The sequence below is a fragment of the Cornus florida genome, unplaced genomic scaffold, assembly GCF_030987335.1.
Source record: "Cornus florida cultivar Cherokee Brave unplaced genomic scaffold, ASM3098733v1 CherokeeBrave_3.0.0_Hap2_Chr07, whole genome shotgun sequence".
Classification (NCBI taxonomy): Eukaryota; Viridiplantae; Streptophyta; class Magnoliopsida; order Cornales; family Cornaceae; genus Cornus; species Cornus florida.
Window position 1 is genome coordinate 14,364,420 of NW_026775577.1, and position 26,461 is coordinate 14,390,880.

A 26,461-nucleotide genomic window follows, 5' to 3' on the forward strand; every position below is an offset into this window, starting at 1 on the left:
TTCAGTTAGAGCCCGTCAAAATTTGGGCAAGGCAACGCGAACCTAAGCTATACTCTATGCCGGACCAAATTTTTCACGAGTTTTTACAATTTGGATTAGAATTGGTTATAAATATCAATACAAACTTAATTATGGTTACTCAGAGTTCAAATATCACCAACTCGATATGAACCAAAATTCTACATTTATTTTTAATGTTTTTATAGTTTCATGTATATTATATACATTTCAAAATCTTAATCACGACTAGCCATTAGATTAGTCTTCCAACTCATCAACCCGTTGCATCGTGACCCTCTAAAGCTTAGAGAAATTATAGAGGGTCCTAAACTAATGACATTTGAGAAAATGATCATGAGGAATTTGGGGGAGGGAGGGACTAAAAGATCAACATCGCATGAGACTCCCATTATTGCATGGTTGGGGCAAACTAGTACTATGTAATTAAAAATTGAAATTTTATTAATCAATCGCAATATGATGTCTTTTTTATTTTATTTACAATATTATTCTTATCAGTGAATATATTGAGCAATATACAATCCAAAAATTGATAAATTTAATAACCCAAATAGTTAGTAATGGAAAATGAAATGGAAAAAAGAAAAAATAAAAAATATAATAAAATAGAGTAGATGGAATGATAAGTTACATGTAAAAGAAGAAGTTTTGAAGGAAAAGATTTTGAAGGATTAAATTTTATTCAACAATTGTTTTAATTTTTGAAAATAAAAAAATTGATTACTTTGATTTCACTTTATGAAAATATGTCATTGTTACCTTAATGAAATATTAGGAGAAAAATATAACATTTTAACAAAACAAAACACAATTAGCATGAACAATTAAATAAATGCTAAGAAAAGTATATAATATTTTAACTAAACAAAACACAATTAGCATGAACTAAATAAAGAAATTCTAAGAGAAAATATAATATTTTAGATAAACAAAACATCATTAGTTAGCAGGAACAAAATATAGAAGTGCTTAAATAACCTATACAAGAAATAATTATAAAATATGTCATCAAACAAGTGACAATTAAAAATATTAGTATGTATAATAATATTATCTTTACTGGCATTATTGTCATATTGGTGTCACAGTATTTTAATTTTTTCTATTTCACACGAAAATGAGTGACTAGGAAAGTTTATGTATTTTTATTAAATATGAGGAGACATTAATGAAAATTTGCTTTATATCTCTTGAATTCATATAATGGATATTCTAGCTGTGTATATGTAAGTGTAAATGTAAACAAAACAATGATATTGCAGTAAAAAAAAAAAAAAAAGAGTTGAATTTATACCTTTGTTAGACAAGATTTGAGCTTCAATTAAAATTTTGTATTAGTTTTGAGATGATACAAATTATTTTTATTTGTAAATTCATAATTATTGGGGCAAGTAACTAAGTGCTTTGAAATTATTATTATTATTATTATTATTTGGAAGGGCCAATGAATATTTTTTATGAGTTTTGGGAGTCAAAAGTAGAGGTATTTATATAAACTAACAATTTATGTAGGGTATAAAAAACATTTTTAGGGGTTTGGTAACAAATCTTAGCTTGTTTATTGGATTAGTTAGCAGTGTCAAATGGTTCATGATCATTTAATAATTTATCTCAATAATGTCCACAATCACACGAATATTTATATATGTCTAATTTTATACTTGTCGTACCAATATACAAGTGTATTTGTATGATTTTTATATCGATATACAAAGTACAAAATTGAATTAAATATTAGAATCCCCGAACATGATTGTGAATAAATTAAATTAAAAAGAAATAAAAAAGGTTATAATTTAATAGGCAAGTTCACCGATATTTTTCATTAATAAATAAATTAAAGTGTATTTTTAATTAATAAATTATCAAAGAAATTGTTTTTGTTGGCTTTTATTTTGTGATTAAAAAGGACAACCTTGGTTTAAATATAACCATGGTTAAGTTTTAGGCTGGTAAAGTTAAGGGTTAGGGTTTATGTTTGAAGTCCCCAACTGGCGTCCGTTGGTGTTGCGGCAACTGGCAAGCAATCCCCGAGGCAAGAAAGAGAGAGAGAGAGAGAGAGTGAAGAGAGACAGAGAGCTGCCTGCTTCAACTTCGCGAGACAGAGAGCTGCCTGCTTCAACTTCCTGCTCTCATCTCTCTCACATCTCTCTCGATATCGCTTTAACTGAATTCAATCTCAGGTCTGTAACACAATGATCGCCCCCAATGTATTTTCAACACGTGATACGTACACACAGTCACACACACACATGAATTCGATGTTGAACTGTTGAATTGTCTCCTGCAACTCGAACTTTACCCTAGCTCACATGATAAATTGTTAAATTATATATATATATATATATATATATATATTTATACTTATACATATTTTATGCTATCTAATTTTAGGCTATTCGGTTACTGTTTTCAGAGAGTAGTGCATTGTATGATTTTCTCTCAATATGGGATCATATAGCCTTGTGACGCGTTTTGTATTTGATTTTTTTGTTTTTGCTTATCAAAAGAATTGATTTTTCTTAATAAGAGTACCTTATGGTAAGAAGGGTTGTACTTTTTTTTTCGTTTTGATTGGAATTTCATACTCATAAAAGATAGAAATGTATCACATGTGATGAATAACTATGTTATACAAGCATCAGATTATTAGCCAAAACAATTCTGAGGCTTACATACGGATTTTGGTTGCTACATGCATGCACACATACTGTTGTTTCCCATCTTTGTAGGTTTGGTTTATTACTTTCCTTATTCCATGGCCTTATACAGAAGTATCACTAGCATCACGGTCCCACAGAGATCATGGGAGTGGAATTAGAATCTGAGATGACAGGACTTGATGAAATTGAGGATGTTAATTTTAGCGATTCAGAGCTGGTCTATCACGTTCGGGATGCCCTTAGATTAGTTACCCTGGTAAGCTTTCTCCAAATATACCTATGTTGATTGTTCAGTTCTCTTGTAACACCATACTGTTATTACAATATCAGGTATAGTAAGAGCCAGTCAAAATATACCTTTTTTATTATAATAAAAAGTTTTTATTTAATGTTCGTATTCTTGATTGGCAAATTTGAATACCCGACCACAGGATTTTTGAGTTGATTTATATTTGGCACATAGGTGTTCACTGTTCAGCATTGCGAGTAACTTCATTTTTTCCCCTTCCGGTGATAGTTTATCTACATGCGTGTTTAATGACCTATGGATATTTGATGGTCTGATTGTATAACAGGAGTTGTAGTGCATGTTAGGACAAGGCTTTGTCATTCACAAGCATAATTTCTATATGTGGATTCAGGTGTATTTTCATTGGACCATACCAAAATATATTTGTATCGTTCAATATAATGCTGAATTATTAGAGCCCAAATCTTTTGATAGTTGGTAATCATTTCCATTTTTCTTTTTGGTAAATATATGGTAATTATTTCAATCTGATTTTCTTAGTTAATTAATATATGATAATTATTTCAGTCTGATTTCCTTATTTAATTTTCTTTAAAAAAATATATAAAATTAATTTTTTGATTTCCAGTTTTCTTTTTGGCCAGCTTTATGGAATATTTGCCCCTTTTTATTCTCTTAGACTTTATAGAGAAAAATGGTAGTCCTTTTGATGCATAGAAAGTAAGTGTATTGTTTGGCATATTTTTTTTTTCTGTCGACGTGTGCTTTGATGTCATAACTTGTACAAAATCTGAATATTTATGACCAGGGTGACAGCAACAGTTATAACCAGCTGATTGGGGTCATCCACCACACTGAACATCTCACCCCTGATGAGGTTGCTCTTCTTGTGGTAGGTTGCTACTCAAAAGCAAACTTCAATTCAATTGTAATCTTTGTTCTATAGTTACTTTTCACATTTATTTTTATTTTTTTGTGTGCTTGGCAGACATGTTTAAAAGCACTATCTGGAGCAGTTTCTTGTATAGATAATGTTCACCATCGGTCCCTTCTTACTTCTGTAAGTCCAATACATGAACATTGCAGTAATTTGTTGATTGTTTTGATTTTCTTATTGGCGAGTGGTCTTCAGATATTTGCAATGAGCTTGTGGAACTATGGGCCTGATGTGATGGATTCAATAGTTGAACTAGTAATAGCCTTGGTATGTGGGTGAAATTGATTATCTGAGAAGTTGTTTTTAAGTAGTTTAGTTGTTCATCCAATATATATTATATTTATTATTTTTTGCACTCCTAACAGACGGATATTTCACTCTCTTATAATGTTGTAGGCTGCCTCAAGTGGAAATTATGTTGATTCATGCTTGAATATGTTTGTAAACAATTTCATTCCACCTGGCCCACCTTATTCCTTCTTGAAGCAGCCATGCGGTGTTGCAAGAAAGGACCAAGTTCTTTATCGCGTGCATTCAGCGCTGAAAGACATTGCTGATTTAGTGCCTCTCGCCCCTTTGAAACTACAGGACTTAATAACCGAAAGAATGCCGAATATATATGCTGAAGAATCTGTAAGTTCAAATTATATTTGAGCAATAAAATTGGTAGTGTTGTCTCATGCCTCTATGCATATTTCTGTAAGGCCATGCAAGTGAGGTTTACTTCAAGGTTTGTAGTACTGTCATTTTGAAGATTTTGTACCCTCCCTGGTTGTCGAAGGTTCTGCTTAATTAAGTAATGTCATCCAAATAAAGAATTAGATGTCTTTTGCGTTCAATTGAATTCCCTGCCAACTAACTTGCACATAATTTGGCTTCTTACTTGTGCCATAGCATCCTTGGGGTGCATTTGTGCAAGTCCACGTTGATGCAATGATTGGGATTTATAAAAAAAAAAAAAAATTGGGGGGGGGGGGGGGGGGGGGTTGGTTGGTTCAAATGGGCACTCCAACCAATCCAACTGGTGGTGATGGTGTTTTGTAAGGTACCATACAAGACTCAGGCTCTTGAGGGTGGGCCTTGGCACAATGTTAATGTTGCTCCATTGTGAGCTGGAGGTCGTGGGTTCGAAACTGGAAACGGCCTCTCTATACGGAGATAAGGCTGTGTAGATCTGATGACCCCCTTGTGCACTGGGCTAGCCCTTTTACCATATGAGACACTTGTTCAGATAAGAGGCCTTACTTTTCTGTTGTGTTACCTATATGCTCTTATGTTACCTTGCTTGATGCCAATATTGTCTATGCATGCCGATTTTGAGTGACATTGGTGGTTATTTATGCCAGCATCTCAGATTAAGGTAGTCATGCAAGCAGGCATGATGAAGAATTTGCTATGGTAATTGGGACATTTGCCCTAAAACTGTTTGTCTCAATTAATGTCATGCATGAATCAAGTACTTCTAGACATCACTCCATATTTTATCGCCATACAATGTCTTCATTATGAATTAAAATTTGTTGCAGCACATCATTTGATCTGAAGTAATACCCATTTGTTGTTGTAGTTGATTGTGATATATATAGAGAACATGCTGAGATTGGAGAGTGGTGCAATGGGAGAAATTATTGGAAGCATGATGCTTATTGGAGTGGTGGATAGGCTGATAGACTTGGATGTGAGTTATTTCAAGTTATCTTGTAAATTTGTGAATGAAAAGGGAGTTAAAGTCAGCTATTTCAAAAATCTTTTAATTGATCTTCATACAGGTGCAGATAGATTGGAATGATATTTTACAGGATGATTCTAGTAAAGGCATCTTTGAGATGGAGCTTGGAGAGATGGAAGGAACTGCATATGATGCCGAGAAAGACTGTGATGAGGTGTGTTTTATATTCTTGTTAATTTGTTTTATTTGATTGCCACTGCATTCTCTTTAGTTGAAGGTTGATACTGTTCTGTTGTGATGTTTTACCCATGAAATTGTTGACAAGTATGATGAATTGTTAATCATACAGTCGTCATGTCTTGCTGAGGTACAGTTTACACAATTATATTTCCTTAGTAATCTGTATGGTGTTAAGAGTCCAACAATCTGGCTTTTATAGCCAAGCCAAGTTGAATCAAGTGGTAGGCTGCTTAAGCCAGCTTGAAATGTGAACTAAATTGGGACTTGAATGGAACTTGGCTGGTTTATATGGCAAATAAATATTGAATGAGCTTCTGTTACTTGATCTTGATACAAACTCAAGTAGTGCGGTTCAGTTGTAGTCTAGAACTGACAAATACTTCTCCAAGGTTGCTGTGGCAATATCTGACGCATGTCTGACATGGATACACGTCGGATACATGTCTGATATGGCTGCAAAGTATCCCAAACAATAAAAATATTCTTTTTTCCGAAATTGGATATGGCTGGGATAAGACAGGATACTTTGCAATTCAGCTGAGCAAATCTTTAAATATTTTTTTGTAGGGAAAAAAAAGGATTTAGAAGCCCAAATTGATACTGGTTGATACTCATCAATGCACAGAGGCTGGAAATTAATGCTTTTAAATATATGTGTGTGTATATATATATATATATGATATGTAACATTGTACTGATTTTAACCTGAATTTATATCTGTAAATCTTCGTGGTAGTAGCTAAACTGATCAGATTCAAGATCATATACTGATGCATTAAAAGGCAATACAGTCTCTCTTGGTACTGGCTAAATCACAGTGTGTGTGAAAAGATTTTGCTTAAAACTTGCAAAAATTAGCAAAGGAATTGGAAGAAGGAAAATTATTTTACAATTAAATTCTATATATAGCCCTTTTTTTTTGGCTTTCTACGTGTAGTTTATGTAAGTGGGACCTCAATATTTTTGTTGGTCCATCAATATTTTTTTTGTAGTTTCTAATATTTTGTCGATTAGGTGGAGGTTGACCAAAATGTTCGACCTTTGCCACCATAAAAGGTCTGTAGAATTTTTTTGTGAAGTTCTTGGATTTTAGTTGTGAATAAATGTTTAAGCCTCTTATTAGCTTGTTGTCTTGGATGAGGGAAGAAAATACTGATTTCTGAGTCCCAAGAATAACTCCGTTGCAAAAGGAGGATGAAGAATTGGAAAAAGAACAAGAAAAAGAAGCTTATGATGGTAAAGTAGTGGCGGCAATATCATCAACAGATTACTTCCAGATGCTGAATGACGATGGCTGGAACATTTTGCAGTGGGCAGTTGATGTCAAAAGTTAAAAACACGTCAATATTCAAATTGAGAGGAAAACTATTACGTATAAGAAGATGCACTAGGTTAAGTGCCAAAAGTTAAAAAAAAAAAAAAAAAAATAGGTTTTAAATTTCCCTTGGAGATTGTGATACTTAAAGTGCATTTGATTGTTGTTTCTACCTTCCTTATATGCTAATGCTATTTTTTGCCCAGCTTTTAATAGAATCTTTGGGTCGGAAGAGTTATGTGGAACTTGTGGTTGCTGAAAAGTTGGATAGCTTGATGGTCCTAACCTTTGAGCATCTCAAGTCCTGTAATGAAGCTGGCCGTTTGATTGAGGTTATCTTTGTCACTATCATTTTTCAAAACGTTATTTTGCTATCCATCCAAAAAAAAAAAAAAAACTGTCATGCTGCTGTCCCAGGTCCCCTAATCTATATTTCTTCACCTATCCATTGGTTAGGTATTCGGAACTCTACTCCAGTCATTCCAGAAAACTGTTTTGACTGTGTACAAGTCAAAATTTGCTCAGGTGAGTAGATCTCACAAAAGTATTATGAACAAACAAAAATTGCTCTTATTGATTTGTTTTTGTTTTTCTTTGTTCATTTATATTCATTGGATATACTTATCTTGGATTTAGGAATGGATTTTGTTAAATCGTGCTTTAAATTACACACATTGTCTTTAACTTTTTTGCTTTACATTTTGCAGTTTGTGATGTTCTATGCATGTTCATTGGATCCTGATAACTGTGGTGTGAGATTTGCCAATATGCTTGCAGATATTTTTATGGGTGGTCAATCCCCACTTGATAGGTAACTAATGAGGTCATGGGGGGATTAGTTTTCTGATGCTTATTTCATTTTTTAGACTACACGATCTTTTTATTTACGCAACCTTTTACTTGTTATCTTTGAACCGTTTTAGATGGACACAAGCTCGTTATTTTTCATTCTTACAATTAAGGATACTTCTGCTAAAACATGAAACTGCAAGGAGTTTCAATTACAGCAGATATGGGGGGCTGGGGGAGGGTGAAAGAGAAAAATTTCTGAACTTGTTAGTTGTTACACGATGGTAGTTTACAGCAAGGTTTGTTGCTGCTTTTATATAATTATCCTATGAATTATGTTGTGTATGCATGAGCAAAGGCTCGATGAGCTTAGTATTTCTTTTTTTCTTTACATACATCTTATTTAATGAGCTTCACATTTCATGCACTGTAATGGATTTTTTATTAAAAAAAATTTGTGCGCGCGCGCGCGCGTGTTTTGTATGAAGAAATTTTAAGGAGTATTTGTCAGATTTACTCGAGTATTTCTGTGCAACATACGTCTTATACATATTCAACAGGAGTTTGAAATAAGCTGTGCACTTTTTCTTTTGTAAGTTTTGTCTTATTAATACTTCCCCCTCCCTGCCTCTCTCTATATTTCTTGCATTCTCTTTTTGTTCTCTACCATAGGCCTACTACATAAATGGTGTCAATGATGGATGAAAATGTGTTTGATTTCTAGTTTATTGAAAACCAGACAACTGCAGTCATTAGGCCATTTTGATTTGACTAGCTAAATTTTTTTATTTTTATTTTTTAATAATGATGCAGTTCAGTTCCAACATTTAGTATTCTTGATTTACTCTGTTACAATGTTGACAAAATAGAACCAGAAATGTAAATGCTATGAAACTTCTATTTATCTAGTTTGTCATGCACAAATTTTCAAAGGTCTATATAGTGCTAATTTCTTTATTGGTTCTATGCAGGATGAGTGCTATTGCTTTTCTTGCTAGCTATTTGTCTCGTGCAAAGTTTGTGTCAGCCTCTATTGTTGCTATCATGTTGAAGAGGTTGCTGAGCAGTTTTATATTCACTCATAAAACTTGCTTCTTTATTTCTATTCTATTCAATGTGTCTAAAATAAGAACAGGAAGTATAGTTTCTTATGCAGTCTCTCCCTATATTTATGATATTTCAGGCTGGTAGATTGGTGTTTCGAATATTGTCAAATCCGGGATGGTGAAATCAATCCAGAAGCTCATAGAGTTTTTTATTCTGGATGCCAGGTATAATGATGCTTTGACATTCAGTTATGTTCGGCATGAGTTAAATAGTTACAGTTGATAAATATGAAGTCATGTGAAGAGGTAGTAACATTCTTTTTATTGATTAAAAGTTTCAAAAAGTTCCTTGCTTTTTAGCGTTTCCTAATGGGTAAAGGTTTGGTCTCTTAAAGTGAATAAATTATATTCATATTGGCGGTAGATAAAATTTTAACATAGAGAAAGAAAGGGAACTATTTCTTTCCCTTTTTCTTTTTTTGGGTTTGTTATATACGAGGAACTTTTTAATTTCTTGAATAGTGATTTTTGCCCAGGAAATTGCAAATCCTATTAGTGGTTCTTTTCTGTCTCCTAGTCACTTTTATATAAATCTTGACGGTTATACGGTTATTCATGAAGCAGTATAGTTTGGGAACTTTATTTGATACCCACTATTTAATTGTGCAGGCTGAAAGCAAAGAAGAGAGCCTTTATGTGCTATTTGCAATTTTAATTTTGAATAGAATTTTATTTTGAAAAAAAAAATGTAGTTGTAGATGTGGATTTCTGATGTCAATTTTCTGTTGTGCAGGCCATTATGTATGTGCTTTGCTTTCGTATGAGATCAATAATGGTTGACCCCCATCTCAAATCACTACTTCACCTTTTGCCTATTGAGGCAATCTTGAAGCATCCATTGGACCCACTGAAGGTGAACATGGCACAATGTTTAAGTTTGTAAAATGAATTTTCCTTTATTTTGGTCACAAGTTCATACCTTTGACATCCTTTTTTTCTCTTAACCATATGATTTAGTCTGTGTCTTCTAGTCCAGTCCTTTTTTATGGTACATTCATGTCACGTGAACTTGCAGAATCCATTTGTAAATTTAACATAAATGGGGCCTAATCTTCCTTAATGTCTTCCCCGACAGGTGTGCTTGCCATCCATAGTAGAAGAATTTCTTCGGCAGGCCAAGGCAGCTCATCTATTTACCATATCTGAGAACTTTGTCTTTGATGATCTACTGGAATCAGAATTTTCCAGGGCTTTTGGTGGGATGGAAAGGCTTGACATGTTCTTTCCATTTGACCCGTATTTACTGAAAAAATCTGACAGGTTCGTATTCTGATCTTTTGGTCTAGCCTTTTACCCAGGGAAATAGTCAAAAATTGCACGTGACATAGTAGGCTCTCTTTTGGATAAATACAGAAAATGGCCGTTCTTTATGCCTGTCTTTTTGACTGCTGCTTTAGATCCCAAAATTCTGGAACAAGGGTTTTTTAGCATGGCATTTTCAGTTGCTTGTAATTTCAGCTTGTCCCTAGAAAATTTAGAACAAGTTTGTTTGGAAGGATGGGCTTTATGTCCTCAAGTTTGCATTTGGATTGATGGGTTTGAAATGGACAGACTTTGACTTAAGCATCTTAGGACTATCACTGAGATTTAAATTTCATGTTCCATGAAAGCCTTTCATTTTCTCATGCATTTGAAATTTATTGCTTGAAGGGTTCTGTTTCACAGGGATGCTTGTTAGATATATGTCTCTACCTGTGTCATATAATCTCTTATTTGTCAGTCCAACTACAATAGGCGATTCTGTTATATATTTATGTAAACTTGAACACTAAATCAACTTTTCTTTTGAATACATCAAACCAAATGCAAGCTAATAGCTCGTAAAGTAGTAGAAGATGATATCGTGAATGATCCTCTTTAAGTCCATTTCTTTCTAGATCAAAGTGTAGCAGAGACACAACTTTTCCAAGCCTGTAATTAACAAAGATGTCCTGCAATATAGTTGAGACCTCTTGTGGTGCTTTTGCCTGATTTTTCTGACTTTATCATGTTCCTTTTTGGATTTTTTTAATCTGAAGATTCATCCAGCCAAATTTCATTTACTGGTCGATGGTTAGAACCACTTATGATGACGACGACGACGACGAAGAAGATAGCTGCGATGAGGATGTTGATGAGATCTGTCTCAGGGGGAATGGATTAGACATTGAGGATGGTGGTGCCTCCAGCAGTTGTGAGGAGCTTGAATTCGATATTGATGAATTTGACTATGCATTGAACAAAATGTCCATCACACCCAAGAATTCTTTGAACTACAGATTTGGAGGTGAATTGCAGCGACCCATGCAAATGCCCTCCAGAATCAGACCATCCACTAGTCCCGAGTCCTTGTGATCCAGGTTTTTTTCTCCTTAATTGTGGAATATACTTAATACTTTTTGTGACCCGGAAAATGTATTTGTCGACTTCATCCACCAGTTTTGCCGTATGATTGCTCATCGCCACTTCAAAGGCATGAGTCAGGGGCCAAGACGCGAAAGATTGAAGAAGGATGCTGAGTCTCCAGTGAGATGTGAAAGATGTCTGGCTAGAGTGAGTTCAGCAGTAATGTTGGTACTGCAGTTTTGTGATTTCTTATTTCCTCAACTTCACTCACGCAAATTTTTGTAATATTTGTCCACTCAATCTAAATATAGTTAATATTTATCGCATGATTGGTAGTTCAGAGCCAATATAATTTTTGAATTGGTACAATCTTCTTTTGTGCTAGTTTCGCTGAAACATGTATCATTTTACGGAGTTATATGAATATTCATTTAGTGCCTGTTTGGATTGGCTTTTCATAAGCTGTTTTTGACCTTTTGGGCTTGGAAGCTGTTTTGAATGGTATTATGGTTTTCTGTGTTGTCATTGTTTATACAGAGAGTTTGTTCTAGAGAAGGTAATTTGTTAGTACACCAGGTCCTCAATTTGGATGTTGTATTGCTCAAGCACCAAGCTTTGACAAGGCAATTGTTAATTAAAATTAATTTTAATTATCAAAATGCGGATGAACTATTTTTTTTTCCAATTTTAATTTTATTAAGCTACTCTAATTAGCTCATGCCTGCATTTATAGCTTTTTGCCCTCATTTCTGATTTAAGCAAAATAATTTCATGGGACAGATAAGAGAAAAAAATTCAACAAAATCTAGTTATTTTTTAAATAGAGGAAATGAGAATAGATATGTTATGCTCTCTATGGAGGGAAAAAAAAAAAAAAAATCCCCTGCTATTTAACTAAATACGCAAATACCTTTAATTAACCCACATTATATCAATTTAGCTATTGAAATGTCTAAAATGTCCATATAACAAAATAAAAGAAATAAAAAAATAATGAAGCAAAATTGGCTTATTATCAGAATTCCAAGAAACCATTAGATAAAATAGGATATATTAGGAACTAAAACCGGTGTTTCATGACATGAATCAACCTCAAAATATTATCAAAATGGTATTATTTAATTATGTTATACAATTTTGCAGTAGACCAGTTCTACAATTTAACATTTTAATCACCTCACTGGCAGAATGAATTTGTTTAGACTAGTACGTATTTGTTAAAACATTCACAATATCAGACCATTCTGATGGAACACAGATTTTCCAGAACACCTGACCGACTGACATGCGGTTTTATATATATATATATATATATATATATATAAATAATAATAATAATAAAAAACACTAATTGTAACAGTAACCACCATGATCTCCCCGGATAGGTCTGCGTGAATATGAATGAGAGGCTGGTTCCGGAATCGAGCATTGTTGAGAGAAACCCTTTCAGAAAATGCACCCAACAAAAATCTTGTTCAGAGTCTCTATTATTGATTGATTTGGTCCAGACTGAGACACCATCGAAACAAGATGCAATGATCATCATCAGATGGTGTCTGCATAGCACCTCGTTTATGCGCACAATTTCTCATCAGGAAACGAATTTACTCAATCGCTACAGCGTCTGGCCTAGCCTCCACATCAGCTGTCATAAAACGAGGCTTGGTGGGGAAGATGAAAACTGTAGCTGCAGCTATTGATGGTTGAAATCCAGCTGAATATCTCACTGAGGTCACAGAGACTTTGGGTAGCTGTTGGTAACCTGAGGCCAGTGGTACAAGCTTGTAACTGAGTATATGCTCGGATTTTGGTAGAACAAATATCGTGTCATTATGGTACCCAGACAACACAAAACTTTGTGAATCCGCCAATGAGAACTTAATCTCTTGCAGCAACTTTGTTTGATTCTGAATTTTGATGAAGTACGTAAAGGGGTTCCCGAGGATGGCATGAGAGGGACACTCCAAACTCACAACTAATGGAGACAACTCAACATTTACATCAGGAAGTCTGTGTTGTGTCAAAACCTCCGATATATCTGTTGTATCAGAATGAGATAACTCTTCAGGTCCATAATCTCTCCTCCATCTTAGACACACTGTCCCTACATTAAGCTTTGGCAAATTTACTTCAGGAATGACAGAAAAAACCTTCTTAAACTCTTCGCCAGGCACGAGGAGAGCAGGGTCTACGATGTCCTCACCCCCATGTTGCACAATGCATGACCGTCCACTGCCATCATCCTCCACTTCAATAGACATTGATAATAATCGCAATGGCACCTCCGTGCAGTTTTTAGTACTAACAATGAGTACGCTTTTTTCATTTAGAGGCAATGATGGCATCTGATCAGGATCACGAACTGGCTTGATCTTTGAGATCAACAGAGGGTCACGTCGGAATGGTAACATGAACTGATGGCTAATTAACACAGCAGTCTTGCCTTCAATCTGCAAGCTTTTGTGGACATGAACTTTCTGCACACTAGGCTCGCTGCTATGTGTTGAATAGCCCAATGACACATAAAGCATAATCGGCTTGGGGCGGTGCCATTTTATTTCCAGTTTGCACAACCACGAGTCTCCCACATTTACAAATGGAACAGGAATCAATCCAAAGGAGTGCTGAATTTTCCTGATATTATCAGTAGAACTTTGAGACTCATCTTCACATTCTCGTCCAGATACTCCGAGAAGCTCAACATGAAGATTGTCTGCAGAAAAAGGTTCTTCTTCCCGTGGACTAAGCAACCCCCCACCTCTTGTATCCACCAGGTTAATCTTCAATTCCCCAGAATGGATGGCATGGCCTTTTGAGGCGACTCTAACAGGTACAATAAAATTCTCTCCAACCAATGCAGGGCCAGAAGCACCTAATTGAACGTCCACTTGTGGATCTGGTTCTTCCACCTCGGTTGCCTTCTGACCAGAGAATGCAAGAGCAGGATCCTTGGTTGGAAAAGTTTCTACACGGTCTTCAAATTTCCAAAGTGGTAAATCGTTCATCGAGGCAGGACTTTCAGCTCTGCAACAGATTGTGAAGTGGGGTCCCATTCTTGCAATTACAGATACACATTCAAGCTTTCCACTTTGTTCTGCATCAGTCATAATGTTGTCTTACATTTACAATACAATGAAAGATGGGACACAGTGGAAAACTATGCTACAATGATATTGAGAGGATTTTTTAGCATGACGGGAATGCATGCAGCAAAGAACATTTAACCATTAAGCAATGCTCTAAAAGCCAAACTGTAGACCAACTTGGCAAAGGCCCAGGGAAAATAACCAAATGACTCGAAACAACCAAGGTGGAATTGCACATTTCATGGAAATTAACATGTATTCTGCAACTTAAAGACAGTGTCTACTCTCCTACTAAGGTAGTGCACCACTTGTATGCCCGTAATACTTTGACATAATGAATGCGATCCAGCCTTTACTTTTCAAAAAAGGTAATGCTAATCTACAGAGATGGGATATCAATTATATTTTTATGTCGCAACCAAGCTTGAATAAATCAATACACAGCCACAACCTATGGGTCAATTGCAAACCAAGGAAAAAAATCTGGCTCACTAATTTCTTCCATACCTTGTAAAAGTTTAAGCTGGTGGAGCAAAGGCCAAAATATCAAGAGAATTATTATTGCATTGGATGCGCCGACAATCCATTGTTCTGGCAAAATATAAAATGACAAACCCACAAAATTTTGACAGATGAAATGATGTTCTGTAGGATGGATTGTGCCAACACTATAAGCTGGATCAAGCTTCAGATACCTCCCACGTGAAGCCATTTAGTGACATAATGCTATATATGTGCACTATGTGCGTCCAACAATCGTACAGAAACTTAAATACTATATAAAGAGTAAAAAAGAATAACTAGCTTACCAGATTTGATGTCATATGTCAACCGTAGCCATTTGTTTGTAACAAGTGCCAGAACAGGAGCAGTCTCCACTCGGCAATCCGATTGATCACTAGAAATTGCAGATACCTGAGGTCTCTGACCATTGATGATGGTAAAATTACAATCAGATTGATTGAACTGAATTTCCAAGTAATCTATCTCAACAGGATGGGGCAATTGAGATAGTAGGCTTATCGTAATCAAGGTAGGTACACCAGGCTTAACTATCTGTTCATGAAAAGCAACTGACGCAAGAAGTACCACTCGGAGGGGACTGACAAGATCAATCTCAAGATGAAGGGGATGATCACCAGTCACTTTTAGGTTATTATTATCTTCATCGGATGACAGCCCAGGTTCTTCTTTGACAATACCAAATACTTCCTTGTGTATGATTTCTCTCTGTGCAAGACTTGCAGGCCCAGCCAGGCCACTATCCTTAAAACTAAATGATTGGACACCAGACATAGATGATACTGGCAGAGCAGCCATTTCAAGGGAATACTCAACAAAATCTTTTACAGAACCAAGCCTCCTTGTGCACTCTCGCAGGTAACCCAGAACTTCCCATAACAAAGTCACCCAACCATCTTGTCTGTAAAGACTTGCAACACTATCAAAAAACTGTTTAGCATTACTGAAATCACTCAAAGCAAAATATTCTCTGGCCATTTGGAACCCACAATTAGAAGCCATCCTCTGGGCTTTGGAGTTGCTATATGTTTCAAAAGATTTTTTGAGCAGAGCAATAATTTCAAAGGAATCCTGGAATCTCTTCCCTTCAGCTAGAGCGTAACGGATATACTCTTCATCAGTAAGACTGCAAAGTCAAATGAAAATATCAGCATGTTCAAAAAAGTAATGCATACTGCAGGAAGCATCCTAAAATGTAATTTGTTAAAGGGCTTACGATTGCATTAAAAATTGATCCCCTTGCTCAAGTAATCGAGCAAATTGACCCACATAAACAGAAGGTACCACAGATTCAGCCATGCTATCAATCTCATTAGTAGAGTCTGACATAGAAAGCGCAAGTTCCAAACAAGACCTTTTCTCCTTCAAGTAGTGAGCAGCTAACTGTTACAAGATGAAATGTTGAAATATGATCCAGAATTAGTATAAATAAATGAAATTCAAAATATGGAAGACACGGAAGATTCTAACCAACATAACATCTTGACCAGATCATCAACTATCCAAAAAAAAAAAAAGGGCTAGCCCAGTGCATAAAGCTCTCGCCATTGTGGGGTCTAGGGAGGATGAGATGTACATAGCCTTACATCTGCATGTGAAGGGGCTGTTTCCCGTTTCAGACCTGTGACCACCAGATCACAACGGAGCAACTTTATCATTGCGCCAAGGCCAACCCTCGATCAACTATCCAAATATTGCTATTATTACCCAAATCAACTTCTTGAAACCCCTTTTGGGAATTTTTTTTTCTTTCTTGGAACACAAAATTAATGCATCGATGAAAATCTAAGCAACAGTTGCAGTAAGTGAAAAAAGAAGAAGAAAAAGATAAGTCGAGAAGGTTCACCAATGTGCAATGGCGTTCAGTTGAGAAAACAGAATTACAAGCAAATGAAACCAAAGACAACAAAAAAGACTACGGGGTTAAAAATTAAAAAAAAAGCAGAGGAGTTTGACCAAAAGACTGTAAAGCAAGCGCAGGGTCATCAGCCCAAAAAAGGCCATAAAAGGAATTAGCAAGAATAAAAGAAATTTCAAATCTTATGCTTTATAAAGCTAAATAATCAAAATTCCTTCATTTTTTTCTTTTATTTCCTTGGACAACAAGCTGCGCTTATGGAACTTAAGGAGTATTAAGCATAGGCACTTGACTGAAGTAACCATGTATTAAAGGTACATAACAAGGAAGTTTTATGTATATTAACACACTAAATGGATGCAAGTCCATATCTCATACAAATACCCGTACAAATTCATTGACATGTCTCCTACAGATATCTCAAACACTTGAAGAGTCCGGCATAGAAGGAAGTGTCCTATCATCCTTAACATAATATAAACCGTAAATAACTAAATATGGTAGGAGCTAGGAAGTATAGGCCACCTGCCTGATAATAATAAGCTGAGCTAAATTCCCACTCAGTCAATTTATCTGAACCGCCTGTAACTGGAGATGGATTGCTTTGAGTAATAGCAGAGCTCGTCTCTAGTAATTCAGCAAAAACCAAAAATTGTCTGCTCAGCCATTCCCAGTGAAGAAAAATAGCTTGTGGTATACCCACGAGCCTCCTGTAAGAAGCATTGTGCTGGCGGAACCGTGTGATTGCTTCTGAAAGTTTTCCACCATGCAGCAAGAGTGTTGATATCTTGAAGTGCAATTGCTCAGCAACTGTTTTTATCTCAACTAAGCGTTGAGCTGCAGGCAATCTTGTTGATGTCCCAATCATCTGTGTGTATGTACATATACAAGAAGTGGGAATACAATATGAAAGGATAATAAAAACAAGAAGCTGCACTAATATAGGCAAGTGAAAGCAGTAAAAAAAAAAAACAGACAACCAGCGAAATGGGCACCATAGAACCACATTATGACAACAGATTTCCTGCTGCATATTGAAGCAATCTTGCTTTACTTTCGGGATATCTAATTTATAAATTACAAACCATGTCTACCATTTAATGGGCTACATGAAAAGTACAGACAGTGTATCAGTTCACTCCTCAGGTTCATGCCTTACATATTCCAAAGCTCCAGAAAACAGAAATACGAATAATGCTTCCAGTATAATTCTGAAGCTTCTGAGGATAGATATAATGATCCCCTCTTCTTTTTTTCCTAGTTGATGATGCATGAGGCACCAGAGCCAAGTGACTTACTGTAACGGGTGAGCGCTTGTACATTTACCCAAAAGCTCAAGCTGTTGGGTAGTGCTGAATACTGAATACCCACCCATTTGTACCCAATCATTCTCTCATCCGGATCCGATGTAGGACAAATATCCCCTTGTAACATTCTCCCCTACCCGAACTCGCAACGCCCGCAACGAGAACTCACAATGCCCTCGTTGCGGTCAGGCCACCCTACCTACCCAGGGTGGCTCACCCGGACGCTTGGTGTGACACCGGATCAAGGATTAGGTTTGGGTCTAATACCAACTATAACGGGTAGGCGCTTACCCATTTACCCAAAAGCTCCAATTGTTGGGTAGTGTTGCATATCCACCCATTTATACCCAATCACTCTCCCATCCGGATCCGATGTGGGACAAATATCCTCTTGTAACACTTACCCACTTGAGCCAACCCCTTGGGGTTCTTTTTTTCCCTGACAAATAGAAGAAATAATACACTATAAAATACTAATCTCCATTATTTTGTCCCGTGGATGTGGTTCACATGCTAAGTGGGCTCATTAGCATTGTCTAGACAATTCAAATGGCCTGATTTTTCCAAGTATTCTTTCAACTTTATTCCAATTTTCACAATTAATTTATTAAATAAAATAATGGCCAAAAGAGCAAGTGATATTTACATGCATATTCCTTTCTCTTTAATTTAATGATATATGGAATCTAAATTGGCATTTTCATCCAAGTTTGACAAAATGTGGATTCTAGTGCTGCATACCCACCCATTTATACCCAATCACTCTCCCATCTGGATCCGATGTGGGACAAATATCTCCTTGTAACACTTGCCCACTTGAGCCAACCCCTTGGGGTTCTTTTTTTCCCCTAACAAATAGAAATAATAATACACTATAATATACTAATCTCCATTATTTTGTCCCGTGGATGTGGTTCACATGCTAAGTGGGCTCACTAGCATTGTCTAGACAATTCACATGGTCTGATTTTTCCAAGTATTCTTTCAACTTTATTCTATTTTTCACAATTAATTGATTAAATAAAATAATGGCCAAAAGAGCAAGTGATATTTACATGCATATTCCTTTCTCTTTAATTTAATGACATATGGAATCTAAATTGGCATTTTCATCCAAGTTTGACAAAATGTGGATTCTATGTGATATTTGTGGTTACATAAACAAACTTTGTAGTGGCTACCCGATTAAATATTTTAAGTTAGAGAGGGCAGTATAAAATTAAATTAGGCTGGCCACCATAAGGACAGTACTAATTTTCAGGAGTCGCAAGACCTGGGAGCCGATATGTGAATTACCAAGGGACGCAAAGCTTGTAGCAATTGACTTCAATTATTTCAAATTATATAGTGAATAAAAAATTAAGAAAAGATAATACTTCAATGCAGATTCTTTATTAATTTGGCAAAGGTCAAAAACTTGTGTTGTTCTCTTTTATCATAGTCCATGACTCGGTGTGTATTACAGTCTATATCTTTTTACCTTTGGTGTTACATTATTTCATTATTTATTGAAGGAAAATAGACAGCCACGTTACCATCTCTGTTAAAATCCTCACGATGAACTTGTTTGGAATAAAGTTACATCTACAACAAAAGGCCCCACCAGAACCCAGTCAAAAGTGCCACATGGACCATCAGTGATTAGATTAACAACATTAGTTCAAAATATGAGTTTTAAGTATCAAAAAACAAATAGATTACCTCCCGTAGGATATGATAGGCATCCTCATATGACCTCAAAGCTTCAACCCAGTCTCTCCGGAATTCTGCATATACAGCAACCTAGCAACCACAAGGTTTAGATAAATAACAAGCAATATAAACAAAGACACAAAATCGACAGATCTCTAGATGCTCTACATCATTGAGCTATTAGCATCAGTTTTTTTTTTTTGATTCTGTGAGCAGGGAAAAAGTTATAAGTGCTTTTTAAGGTTTTGATGGATACAGAACATTATTTATTAATTCAAACCATCAATAATTTAAAAACAAAAGCTATGTGCCCCATCGTAAATTAATAAGGGTGTGTTTAGGTCAAGGTTTTGGGGTGAACTAAGGAGGCAAAATTTGGATTGGGCTCTTTTAATCCAAAATTTGTTTTTGGGACGCAAACCTCAAATAAGATTTAGAATTCTACCGCAATTTAAGAATTTTGTTTTAGTTATAAAAAGGAGGCTTATGTACTCTAGGGGCAAGTTGTAATTGCAAATCCCACTAATTGAAAGAAACCTGGGGGGGGGGGGGGGGGAATGACGGGGAGGGGGGGAGAGACTTAGAACATCATTGACATTGTGACTGCAGCCAATAACACTTGAGCAACCCCAATAGTCATGGGCTCATGGACTCTTGCATCAGCAGAATCACCATAGACATCAATGCAAACCAATGCTACCGCGCTGCCCAGTCATCACAATTGCCACTACTTCCATGATATATATCACCAGTCACCACCTATAACATTGCCAGATTTTCTGCCATCATCACCATCTCCACATCCATAATCACACCACCATCTACACCAACGCACAATGGATGCTGCTACTACTACCACCTTTATCATTAGACATCAAATAGTTATTATAAACTTTACTCCCCTATTCCACCATAATTACCATCACAATCACAAAATCCAATGATGCAGTAGCACCACTGTTGTACGTTGCCCGTAGGCTGTAAATGAGCCGAACCGTGCCAAGTAGTGGTCTGTTCCACTCGAAAATGTAAAAAGGGTGTTTGAACTTGGCTTGAGCTCCCACAATGGCATTCGGACTTGGCTAGCCTATGGTTGAGAAAGTTCAAGCTTGGCCCCATAGCTTGTATAATAAAACACGCCTAACTCAAGAGAAGATGCCATTGAGAAAGGGGCTGTCGGTGGATGATGCCGTTGAGAGAGGGATCATCGCTGGAAGGTGCCATTGTAGTTGAGAGATGAAAGAGGCAGAGAGTTGGGTACCGAAATGGTTTATAGCCCTATTTAACATATGAGAGAGAGAGAGAGAGAGAGAGAGTCAATAAAAGCACGGAAGATGAGAGACGGTTCATCACCAATGAGTGTAATGTGCTGGTGTGGCTGCTAGGGTTCCCGCCATTTTGTTGGTAAAGGAAATTGGAGAAAGAAGTGTGCGTGTGCGTGCATGTGTGGCTCGGAAGTAGTCACGGGCTTAAGCTAATTGGGTTTTTTCAAAAAAGGGATGAGATTATTTGGGTTGGGTTGGACTGGACAAGTGGAAGATAATCAAAAAGTTTTAAGAGACGTTTTTGTATGTGGACTAAACTTATCTCTCTTAAAAATGCCTGTATTTTGAGCTCAAAACAAGCCTATTAACAAACGTGTTCACGAAGAAATAAATCACAGAGAGATATATTTAAGCTTGACTCATTTAATAAACAAGCATAATTTTTTTGCTTGAGGTCAGCTCATTTACTAAACAAATGAACACAAACTGAGCCCATATTGAACCATAACCGAGCTGTTTACAAATAGTTCGGTTCATTTACAGCACTAGTTGCTCGCACATTCCATCACATTCAACATCACATCTGAACCACCAATAACTCCACCATAAATCTATCAATATTAGAATTAAGAAAAGTTGGATCTCAAAAGGCCAACCTGAAAGGTGAATTTTAAATTCTACATCTTTGTAAATTTGAGAACAGAAGGGCCAATTCCGAGTTTTTGAACCAAATACAGCCTGAGGATGAATTTCATATCATGTTCAGTAAATTTCATTGCTCATGCAAGTTCGGAATAGTGAAGTTAAGAGGATTACCCTAGTTCCTTGACAGTGTTGGTACTGATTTATTGACAATAAAACACTAAGAAGCCCTCTTTGGTAGGATTTCTTTAATATTGTCAACTGCTAAGTGATAAATACAGCAGAAGGATACACAATTTCAGAGAATAAGGCAGTATTTGGGTCATTATTCAATGCAAAATGAAACATAATTGTTTTTAATAATAACATGATACCAAGAAATTGCGTATACTGCAACAAATAAAGAAATGAATGTTTTGAGCATATATTGCAAAAAGATAATGCAACTGATAAAGAATGAATATTTTAAGAATATATTTATATATATTTCAATCATAAGGAATGAGATCCTCACTTTAAAGCAATAGCGGATATTCAACTCTACAGAACTGAAGCTTTTCTTTTCAAGACGCGTTTTAATCCTTCGTCCTTCTTCCCTGTAATATGTATTTGCTAATTCTGCAAATGTGTTCCCTAGCCTGCACAAGGGTTGCTATACAATGACAACAATGTGTAACAAACATCAAGGCAAAAAAGTCTAATCTGGATATTATTAGCACAATATCATACCTGTTAAGCGATTGTTCTAGTTCTGGACCATCGATAGGGACAAAGACAATAATGTACTTGGAATCTACTTCCGCACGCTTACGTAGAGCAATCATACGATCTTCACTTATATCATCTGCATCAAAATAACTTAACCATATTATCAAATGTTATTGATAACTATGTACGTGAAACTCAGATACTTGATACTCAGACAAGGGCATGAGATGTACCTAAAAACATATCCAATAATTCAATTATATATTTATTCCTTCAAAACAAGTTAGAGGTCTATTTTCATCCCTATGTTTCATAGAAATGTTATTTTACTCCAAAAATAAAAAGAATATTATTAAATAATATGACTACTTAGCAGTGTCCCTATATCCTTTTATTTGAGAATTTGATACATCCGACATTCATATACATATCCATACCAGACATTAGCACCCGAGTCCAGGTAACATAGCCTGATAATACTAATTATCTTCGAATGCTTGAAAAAGAAAACGATAAGGAAGCAAGTTTCCTTGAAACAAGCCCAAATAAAGACGTGTACACACATGTATATATGCATACATATGACTAGCTCACATGTATATACGTGCCTATAAACGTGTATATATATATAGAGAGATTAGATATGTGCATATATTACACTCCTAAACATAAGCACATAAAACTCGCTAGTCAATATAAATATATTATCTACTAAAGTTCGCCATTAAAATAGAGACTAAGGAATAACAGGACCCTTTGCCAGTTATACAAAAGAAACTGATTAGTTCACTCATGCAAGTATTCCCTAAGATAATTATCATTTTATATATATATATATATATTTTGATAAGTAATAATGAATTAAAAAAGGCGTTCAAAAGGGGAACGCGTCCCTTACATTAGAGGAACCAGGGTCTAACCAAAAAATCTAAAAAGAAATTAAATCATCAAAAGACGAACAAGAACTCCTCTTCACATAAATAAAGAGAGAACGAATAATAACAAGTTTCAATGTCGCCGTAGACGACTCCTTCCTTTCAAACATTCTACTATTTCTCTCCTTCCAGATGCACCACCATACGCAATATGGGACAGATCTCCAATAATCACGTACACCCCTACTCACATGACATCCTCTCCAGGCATGAATCAAATCCTTAGTAGAATGTGGCATTACCCAACACATTTTATATTTTACTGCACATGATATTAAAGATTCTAGGAATCTTATTTATCCGATCAAATTCCGTTCTCTTTCACTTTCTTACACATTTTTAACAATAATTAAATGAAATTAGTGCATGAATGCAGAAGACATAAAATAAAAGCAATCATATTTCATCTCCTGCTATAACTGATGTTTCTTGGCTTTCAAAAAAGTGCATATCATAAGCATACAATCAGATAAAAAACAGATTCATCATAAAGAAAATTATGCTGAAACAAGAAATAAGAAGGGCTGATGAGAATTATGAGATAGCAATAATGAATTGTAAATAGATTTCAAGTTCAAATTCCATCGATAATCTAAATGGTATTACCTATAATCATCGACAAATGGAAAACTTTATCAGGATTCTTATCCGCTCATTTGATATTTTGAAAATGGGTTAATTGAAATGGAAAATTCATTCATAGAATAGGTAAAAAAAAATATAATGAATTGGATCTGGTTGGAAGGTTCCAACAAAATCAAGTGTGTTTATTTGAAGGTACTCTAGTTAAAGATCCTACTTTTAAAGACAAATAAACCCAACAATAGCAGATGGAATATGAGTATCTTATTAGGTTTTTTTGGAGTTCTGATTGCTAGTTAATGGATTGCATATTCTGTCAAATTTATACAGTGAACTACGCATAAGGTATAAGCACGACAACTTACCCTTAGAAGTAGACTGCACAACAAGAAGAACCAATTTGATGCTCCTTCCTCGAATCACGGTTCTGTCCATTTTTACATAACCATATAAGCATATACGAATTGAGAAACAATTCATAACTGAATATGCATCAATCAAAAACCAAAAAAAAAAAAAGAGTAAATTTTTTGCAGTAAACATTCTGCTAATTTTGGGAAATGCCAGACAACAGCAATGGAAAGGAAATCGTACTTGAGGTTTTCTAGATCGGTGCAGACCTGTAGCCACTGAGCGGGATCGCCGGAGACGTGATCGGAGCTGAAGAGAGCAGCGACGACTGCCGGAACCCTAGTCCGGTGCTTCGGAAGCCAATCTCTCTTCAAAATTCCAGCAGTTTGACCAGAAGCTGAATTTTCCTTAGGAATTTTGGCCATTACAGAGATCTTGGAGAAATCGGGTAATGCTAGGGTATTGATTGGTGGTTGCTCCGAGTGGAGATGAGTCGAGATGAGTGTGTGAAGATCTGGACATCCGACCAGCGAAACCAGAGCCACCGGTGGAGTTCGCAGCTCTTCGGGATACTCTTCCATCTGTGTCTGTGTTGATATTTCTTTGATCTGTTGATTGAGATGGTTGTGTACTTGTGTTCGTGGTAGGTTTTTGTAAATTAGGGTTTGGAAATGGAATGTTATGAATATGTGAAGGAAGGAAGAGAATGGTTTTTAGCAGATGAATGAGATCGAATGCACTGCTAAAACACTAGTCAGTCCAGTCTCAGACGGACCGGCCGTATTGGTGCAATGACTCGGAACGAGTTAACTCTTTATGACTCGCCCCTGTATCTATTTGGTCTATCGTTTGAATTTTATTTTATTTTAGATGAAAATTAATAGTGAAAAATGACAAAAGAAAAAAAGAAAAAGAAAAAAAAGAAGAGGTGATTGAAAGAATAAAAAATATATTTTTTATGGTATAGTTTAAATTGAATTTTTTTTGAGGTGAATGAAAGAATAAAAAATATATTTTTTATGGTATAGTTTAAATTGAATTTTTTTAAAAAAAAAAAATTATGAAAAATGCACATTTTATCATTCGAATAACATGAAAGGCATTATCATTGTAAGTTTATAATTTTTTTTTTAAGAAATCAAAATTTCTTTATATTTTGTGTAGGAAAATTTTATGATTTTTTTTTTTTTCAATTAACTAAACTGAGCCTTTGGTTTTTTTATAGAAGGAAAAATTAATGAATGGGAAGGGAAGGAAAAAGAAAGAATATATTAAATAACTTACATTTGTTTTGAATAATTATTAGGAAAAGGAAAGAAGTCCTGAATTCAAGTAAAGAAGAAAAACATAATAATAATAATAAGAAAGGACTAGAATAACCCTAGAAAAACATATTAATAATAAGAAAATGGCCAGAATAACCCTTCATCGTGTTTGAATTATATAATGTAGAGAAAAAAATGATGATTATTTTATTTTGTAAGTCATGATGTAAAATGAGATGATTTTTTATTTTGTAAGAGATTAGGTAAAACATGAATTCTGTGTTTTCTTTTTCTTTTCCTCACACATGAATTTGTTACAATAGGGTTATATTAGTAATCAAATAAATAGTCAATTATTTGTTCTTTATTTTAATTATTATTATTATTATTTTCTGTAGAAGGAACAGAGAGATTTACATTTTCTTCCATCAGAATGCATATGGAAACAAAAATTAAAAAGAAAAATAAGGGAGAAATATTAATTAATTTGGGAGAGTGAAGTTGGAGAAAGAATATGCGTTGTATAAAAAATTGTTTTTACAAGAACTTTTCCAACCAAGAGAATTTACCAATCTTTGTCATTTTTTTTACTCTCAAATTATCTAGACAAGAAAAGAGTTCTCACTTCTCAGCCTCCATTTCTTTCTCCCAAAGTCCCAAGACCATGCACACAATATAATCGTTTTTTTATTATTATTTTTTTATCCCGACAAATTTAGAGGGAGGAGGCTTAAACACTAGCACATCCGATCGGATAACCAGATTATTGAAATAAGATTGAAATATGGTAAAATATACTCAACATGGAAAAAATCTTTTTCTTACATCCATGTTGGACCCAAATTCATGATGAATCTTTCAATGAAGATTGTGACACCTTTTCAAAATTCAGATCCAAAATTAATATCCAAGTTTTTAAAATGAACTTCAAAT

The 26,461-nt window shown here is 35.2% G+C and overlaps 2 protein-coding genes across 4 annotated transcripts; one reads left to right on the forward strand and one right to left on the reverse strand.

The window, feature by feature from the left end:
- The first annotated feature begins 2,009 nt into the window (after positions 1-2,009).
- Positions 2,010-11,641, forward strand: LOC132266502 (RNA polymerase I-specific transcription initiation factor rrn3). Of its 3 annotated transcripts, none has more exons than XM_059767385.1 (16): positions 2,010-2,204; positions 2,754-2,940; positions 3,743-3,826; positions 3,923-3,994; positions 4,067-4,138; positions 4,268-4,504; positions 5,439-5,549; positions 5,641-5,754; positions 7,302-7,427; positions 7,552-7,620; positions 7,803-7,906; positions 8,856-8,939; positions 9,068-9,155; positions 9,724-9,843; positions 10,066-10,250; positions 11,009-11,641. In XM_059767385.1, exons 2-16 carry the CDS (start codon positions 2,827-2,829, stop codon positions 11,322-11,324), a joined length of 1,896 nt encoding a protein of 631 aa, XP_059623368.1. In that variant the 5' UTR covers positions 2,010-2,204; positions 2,754-2,826; the 3' UTR covers positions 11,325-11,641. The 3 variants fall into 3 exon arrangements, with proteins under 3 accessions (XP_059623368.1, XP_059623367.1, XP_059623369.1); XM_059767384.1 differs by having other exon boundaries at positions 2,794-2,940; XM_059767386.1 differs by having other exon boundaries at positions 2,794-2,940; positions 5,647-5,754.
- Positions 11,642-12,366: 725 nt separating this feature from the next.
- Positions 12,367-25,037, reverse strand: LOC132266501 (uncharacterized). Its single transcript, XM_059767383.1, has 9 exons — positions 24,507-25,037; positions 24,278-24,339; positions 22,417-22,531; positions 22,202-22,325; positions 19,790-19,870; positions 17,311-17,649; positions 16,140-16,306; positions 15,211-16,049; positions 12,367-14,409 (listed from the first exon to the last, which is right to left on the reverse strand). Exons 1-9 carry the CDS (start codon positions 24,842-24,844, stop codon positions 12,920-12,922), a joined length of 3,555 nt encoding a protein of 1,184 aa, XP_059623366.1. The 5' UTR covers positions 24,845-25,037; the 3' UTR covers positions 12,367-12,919.
- Positions 25,038-26,461: the final 1,424 nt, after the last annotated feature.